General features: G+C 62.4%; 1 protein-coding gene across 1 annotated transcript in view; it reads left to right on the top strand.

The window, feature by feature from the left end:
* The first annotated feature begins 1019 nt into the window (after positions 1–1019).
* SRL (sarcalumenin) overlaps positions 1020–6822 on the top strand; it is a 29795-nt gene continuing 23992 nt past the window's right edge. The window contains exon 1 of the mRNA XM_026048962.1: positions 1020–1083. Within this exon, the coding sequence (XP_025904747.1) occupies positions 1020–1083 (64 nt within the window). The remainder of the gene's footprint in view (positions 1084–6822) is intronic.

Below are 6822 nucleotides of genomic sequence, written 5' to 3'. Positions count from 1 at the left end.
AGAAGCTATTATATTTTGTTAAGAAAGTGAAAAAAAAAAGAGGCTCGTGCCTTTGTAAAGAAACAAAATAAAGTTTGTACTTTGTTTTTTAGACTCTGTGCCTGGCCGTGGCGTCTGTGGGGACGGGAGGCGGCTGCCGAGGCCCCTCTTTGGTGCTCTGGGGGGGCCTCTTGCAGAGGCTGGTGTTGCCCACACGTGCCATGAGCTTGCTGGGACTCGGGTGCCTCTGCGGTGCTGGTTGCGGAGCGGCTGGAGCGGGGATCCCGGCTACGGAGCGCCCTCGTGCTGCGGGTTTCGTGGAGGGGCTTGTGGGGCACCCCATGGCTCGTGGCAGGGAATGATGGCAACGCTTCTTGCCATGGCTCTCCATGGAGCACCCATCTCTCCCCATGCCTTGGGATGGGGGCACCCGCTGCTTCACGTGGCACCTCTCGTCACAGCCCTCCCCAGGGCTGCAGGATCTCCCCATAGTTCGGCAGGAGGGCACCCATCTCTCCCCACAACGCCATGGTGTCCATCTCTCCCCGTGGCTCAGGGTGGAGGGTGCCCATCCCTCCCATGGGAGTCACCAGGGCTTTCTGTGGGACACTCGAGTCTCCCCATGGCCCCCCCGAGCCCCCACCTCTCCCTGTGCCCCCCTGTGGTGGCACAGCTCTCCCCATGGGGCATCTGTGTCTCCCCACGGGGCACCCGTGTGTCCCCAGGTTCCCCATGGGGCCACCAGCCCTCTCAGCCCTCCCCACGGTTGTGGGTCCCTCCTGGTCCGTTCCGGCGCCCTGCCCTGGTGCAGCACCCAGGCTGTGCCCTCCGCACGTGGGATCCGTCTGCCCCGCGGTGCCAGGGGCTCCCGGGTGCCGGTGCCACCGCGGGCGCCSGTGCCGGGCGGGCTCCCGGCCGTGGTGCTCGCTGTGCTGGCGGGGGCGCCGGGCGGCAGCGTGTGCGCGGCCGCGCGCCCTGCCCTGCTCCCTGCCGCCGTATAAATAGCGGCGCGGGGCGGCAGAGAGCTCCTGGCAGGCACCATGAAGGGGCTCGGCGTGCTGTACTGCTGCGCGGCCTCGCTGCTGCTGCTGCTCGGCACCGCAGGTGAGCGGCCCGCGCGGTGCCACCGCCGTGCCYGGGCTGGCGGGGGGCCAGGCGGGACGGGGGTCCCGCCACACGGAGCCCCCCGCGGTTGCATGGGGCTGCCCGGCAGGGGAGCGTGGGGACACGGGGACCCGCGGCCACGGGGACGGGGCGTGAGCCGGGGGGACGCCGGGGTCCCTGCTGGGGGGCTGCCCCACTGGGGCTGGTGTGGGGGCCGTGGCGGGGCTGGTGCCACCTGTCCCGGCTTGGATTTCGGGTGCAGGTGGCGGGTCGGAGCCCCGGGCGCTGCCGGGGTGCGGGGGGTCCGGCAGCAGAGCGGGAGCCGCAGAGCGGCCGTCGCCTGTCCCGGTGTCACAGCTCCGAGCGGGGCGAGGGGCCGTTCGGCCAGGGCGGAGGGTCCAGCAAAGGCACACGGGCGTTTCAGGTGACACCCCGTGACCAGCCAGACCCCTTCCCCGGCCAGCCCCGCCGAGCACCCGCAGGCAGCGCCGGGCCGCAGCCGCGGCGGCATCGCCCTTACCCTTGCTCGCCCTTGAGTTAATTTGGTCCCGCTCGGCCGGGGCGCCGCGGGCCGGGCCGCGGGAGGAGGCTAAGAATGGAAACAGCCCCTGTAAGGGGAGCCGCGCGCGGCCGGGCCCGCGGCGCCGCGCCTGGCGCGGGGGCGCCCGCAGCTGCCGCCTTCTCGCAGCCGCCGGCCCCCGGCGCCGCGGCCTTTTAAGGGCAACTTTGGTCGTTCTCGCCAATCCAAGGGGTTCTGGGGGGATCAGGGGGTCCCGCCGGCAGTGGGGACCTTCCAGCCTGGGTGCCGGGTGGGCACAGGGACGGGAAAAGGGCGGCGACGCCACGGGGTTGGCGGCCGAGGGGCCCTCCAGGAGCCACGGGCAGAGCTGCTGCCTCCTCACGGGGCCTTCCTCGGCTCGCCCTGGTCCTCGAGCCGGCACGAAGCGGGATGTCAGCACGTGGCTGCTCCGGGAGCAGCGGGCAGCGCCTTGGGACGGGGCCTTCCTTCCCTCGGCACGAGCAGGGCTCGCAGGCTCGCCTTCATCTGCAGGAGCTGCCTCTGGGGTTTCTCCTAGCAGAATCAAACTCTTCCAGGTGGTTCCCGTTTCCCCACACCTGGGTTTTCCAGGTGTGGATTTGTTCCCACTTAAAAGCAGTGCAGGAGGTGGGTAGTTCTGGTTGCAGCTTGATTTTGGTGGGTCATTTCATGGTGGCATGAGGAAGATTTGGGGTGGCTCCTCCAGCGTGCAGGGAAATGATTGAGTTACTGATCCCGTTCCGTTCTTGGCATGAAGAGGGGGACCTCGGGGATAAAGTTGCTCAGCCTCTCTGCAGCGGGTGAGTCTGAGAGCGTAGAGTTACCGAGCTGAAATGGCAGCGCTGCCGCAGCTGCCTTGGGAGCAAGCTTGAGCGCGGCTGGGTTGTGCCGGGGGCTGCCTCGTGCTGTGGGCTTCTGTTCTCCTCTGCCCTCCCTGTGGCTCCAAATCCTCACGGATCCAGTCCCTCCAGGAAGGAGGCGGGCAAACTGAGGATCGGGGTACTTGTTTTTCCTCTTCCCTTGATGTGGGGCAGGGACACTTGTGGTTAGATAAAGGAACCTTTGGGGATCACCTAGTTAAGCCCTGCCTTGCCTCCGCTCAAATAGCGTCTTGTCCAGGACTGTGTCCAGATGGCTTTTGAGTGTCTCCAAGGAAGGAGACTCCACAGCCTCTCCAGGCAACCTGATCCAGGTCTTAGGTCTTCGGGGCTTCCCTTGGCTCTGGGTGGAGGCTTGGATCTCCAGGGCTGTGTGGTGAGGAGCCATGCACATGTTCATTCAGCCCATGCCAAGASGGTGAATGGCCCACGTGGATGGGGCTTGCTGAGCTGCTGGCATCTGCCCAGCAGCGCAGGCAGCGCCGGGAAGCCCCAGTGTGGGGCTGCCCCAAACCAGTGCCCATGGCAGGGTACAGATGGGAGCCAGGGTGCCCRTCTGCTGTGAGGTGGGAGCCACAGCTCCCCTGCAGTGACCACTGGCCCATCCCTGTGGGAAGGGGCTCGTTGCGGCTCCGTCCGTGCTCAGGAGCATGCCAGGCTGGCATGGGACAGGATGGGTCCCTGCTCCGGTCCCATCCACTGAGGTGCTCAGCRTTTCCTCTGTGCCCCCAGACAGAGGCAGTGCCCTCATCCTTCCCTTTGCTGGAGCAGGGCCAAGGGGGGCTCCAAAGGGCTGGCCCAGAGGGGATGGGGGAGCTGGTGGGAGAGCAGCTCCCAGCTGCTGCCCTTGGCAGTTTCACCCCGGGGAGATGTTGGCTCCCATGGAGACCTGTGTGTAGCTGATGCCAGGCTGGCTGGGAATGTCCCACCAGCGTGGTGGGGCCAGCGGAGTCCTCCGTGGCACCAGGTGAAGGAGTCGGGCAGTGCTGGGGAAGAGATGGCTCTTGTGGAGAGTGGTGCTTGGAGAAACACTCCGAAGGCTCTGTTCTGTTGGTGTCTCCCTGTCCCCATGTCCCTACCTGCCCGATGACCATCTCCCTCCGCCTTGGTGGCAAGCGGTGCCGTTCCCAGGGCACCCAGCAGAGACAGCACTGCCCACCCCACACCAATGCCAGCTGCCCGTGACGAGGAGCACGGGGCTTCCCGGGGTGCAGAAACCTCCATCCAAGAGTGACCGAACTGCTCGTAAAGTCATCCGCGCTTCAGGCCACGCATARATGGCAGCAGGCCGAGCTCGCGGGCTGGGTGGCTTGGCAGCACCTGCAGGGCTATTTTGGGGCCCCGGGGACATTTCCCTTGTAAGCGATACCCCTGAGCTGCTCCCGGGAAGCCTGTGAGCTCGTGTGGAGCGGCCGGGCTGCGGGAATCTCTGCCTGTGTGTTGGCACCATGTGAAGGGCTCTGGGGCCCATGGACTCGGAAGGTGCCCGGGGCTGGTCAGGTGTGTGGCTCAAGTGTGTCCCATCTTCTAGCTTGCTCTGGGCTCGTGGGTGCCCCAGCTGTGGGAAAAGGGGTGCCCTCCTGCCCCATTGCTGCCCAGTGTGGAGGTTGAGCGGGGTAGATGGTATTAGAGGAGTTCTGGGGGACAGTGAGCAGCATTTTGGGGCTGAAACTCCAGGGAGAGGGGTGTATATGTGTGATGTGGGAGGGCATGACAGTCTGGGGGATGCTGCAAGATGCTGGTGGCTTTTTTTGGAGTCTGTCCTGGGATAGAGGCTGGGAAGCGGCAGAGCTGAAGAGGTGTCTTCTGAAGTGGGGCAGGGACTTGCCTGTTGTTGAGGACTGTAGGTGTCCTCAAGGATAAGGGCTTGGTGCAGGTGTCTGAAGAGACGAATGTGGCCTTGCTAAGGCTCTGGCCACCTTGCTCTATCCACGCCTAACTCTGTTGGGCTCCCCTTGGTGAACAGTGCTGGGGGAGGCACCACAGGCCATGGGATGCAGCAGGGAAGGRCAGCCCAGGCCCCCAAAACAAGGGTGGGATTGGATCCCCAGTGTTGGCTTTACGGGCTGTGATGGGCCCCATTAGGGCTAGGTGCCCACTACCCCAGCACYGCTGGAGAGGGGCAGGAGCCCTGGGGCAGGACAGGGAGCCTGGTGCTGGGATTCCCCCTGGGAAGACCAAACTGAGCCTAGCAAGGATGTCAATTGGGGCCAGCTGGGAAAGCCCTGGAGCAGGCTCATGAAGCCCCCCTCATGAAGGCTCATGAAGCCCCCCATTAGTGGAGGCCTTTGAGCACAGGTTTCTGATAACCTCTCAGCAATCAATCCTTTGGYTTTGAAGGGGCACCCTCAAAGCCTTCACCCCACGGCACAGCATTTCCTGACCATTTCTGCATCCCTGCCCTGAACCCTCTCCAGTTTTTCAGGTGCCACGATAGATGCTGCAGGCTGTGGACCCTGGCACCACAGTTGGGCTCTATGGGGCTACACCATCACCCTTGCTGCCTCACTGACCCTTACACCACCCCCAAGGATCACATTCCCAGAGCTTTCCTTCTGCTCTCCCATCTTCTCCAGAGTCCCTGTCTGCCAGGAAAGACTCATCTCAAGCCCAGAGGGTCTTGGTTTCCTCGATGTGCAGCGTGACATCTGGCTGCACTGAAATGCATGTTGTTTTCTTGCTGTCTGCTCGCTTGTGGATCCAGATTTCTCTCTGCCAGGGAGCTGTTCTCTTTTTATTTTCCATTTCCCTGAACTTGGTGTCATCTGCAAGCCATTGATCATGAGTYTGGGTTTTCTTCCAAGTCTTTGATAGAAATGTTAGGGTAGGCACCCTGTGGGAGCACGGTTGAAATGGGAGCATAGTCAAAACACCCCACAAAATGATTCCCCATTTTCAGCTCTATATTTAGAAAGCTCTGAGCCTGGTTTTAATCCCTTTAGTGTATCCTGGTGAGATTTCTTTACCCTGCTTTCTTAATCAAAATATCATGCACTTCTATCTGGCTATTTATAGACATCAACAGTCTTTCTCTTTCTCTCCCAGTTAAACTTGTAATCTCAAAAAAGGAGGTCAAATTAGTCTGACAAATCTGTTTTCTATATCCTCAGTGAGATGTGCATTGATTAGATTATCTTYTTCCCTGGCTCTGCCACCCCTGCCATTCTCAGAGGCAGAGCTGGGCTGCCTGGCCTCTACTTCCACACACATTTATTTCTCTCTTGGAAAAACGAACCCACTGTGCACTTTCTGCTGACGCCCCTGGAAGCATTAAAGCCCCTGGGATGTCTGCAAAGGGCTCCTTGGCTTCCCAAACCCCGCTTTGGGAGAATTCCCAGCCTATGAAGGTGCTGGCCTGCTCTGCTCCAAGTCTGTGCTTGAGACGTGCTCCCCGCCTCTCCCGGAGCCCCAGCACTGCCTTGGCCATCACGAGCTGTTGAGCAGCCCTGATGCTAAACACATGGAGAATAAAACCCCAGGTGCTGCCTCTGTGCAACCCAGCAGTTGAACCAGCCCTTCTGCTTTGTCCCGTTGTGGTGGCCTCTTCTAGGGGTGTGTGGAGAGCTGGTGGTGTTGGTGAAACTGTGCTTGCCCAGAAGGGGAAACTGAGGCATGGAATGACTGGAGTAGATGGGGAACAGATGCTGTGCTGTTCATGCTGGAGGTCCTTTCTGAGGAGGTGCCCCTTTGGTGAGGGTGCCTTGGTGTCTAGGAAGCTCCTGGGTGTAGCTCAACTGCAAGGAGCTCTCCAGGAGGTTYGAGTGCAGGGCACGAACTGGCCCCTGTGGGCTGTTTGGCACTGGCCTGGTACCCGGTGGCTCATGGTGTGTTCCAGTGGGACTGGCTGGGAGCATGCACAAGGACAGACAGTGACCCATGCTTGCATGGAGGTGCTGGCGTGCAAKGCCGGGTGCCATGTGGGCATCGAGTGCAATGCCCAGCACAACGGCTGTGGGGTCGCTCACTGGAGAGGAAGGTCCCCACGGGATTCCTGCTCCGCTCTGTGTCCGGCACCCAGGGGAAGGGTGCTTGGCCAAGGGGCAATGCCTCTCCCCACCTCAGAGCTGTGCAAGCTCCCATCCTACCTGCCCTATAGCACGTAGGCATGTGCTGAGCAGGTCTGCAGTGCCTTTGGTCCGTGGTAGCCCCCACCGCAGCAGGCCAGCCCTGCCATGGGGACACTGCTGGGAGCAGAGGYACCTGCACGTGTGCAGTGCCCGCTCTGGCTGCGCTGGTACCGGGGTGAGCCCTGGCCCCCTGCCCCGAGCGYGGCGGCCGCGCTGGGATCAGCACAAGCTGCAGTGAGGGCAGGTGCACGAGGCT

Source organism: Nothoprocta perdicaria, unplaced genomic scaffold, assembly GCF_003342845.1.
Source record: "Nothoprocta perdicaria isolate Ctin4 unplaced genomic scaffold, notPer1 scaffold_59, whole genome shotgun sequence".
NCBI lineage: Eukaryota > Metazoa > Chordata > Aves > Tinamiformes > Tinamidae > Nothoprocta > Nothoprocta perdicaria.
This window is presented reverse-complemented; position numbering and strand designations above follow the sequence as displayed.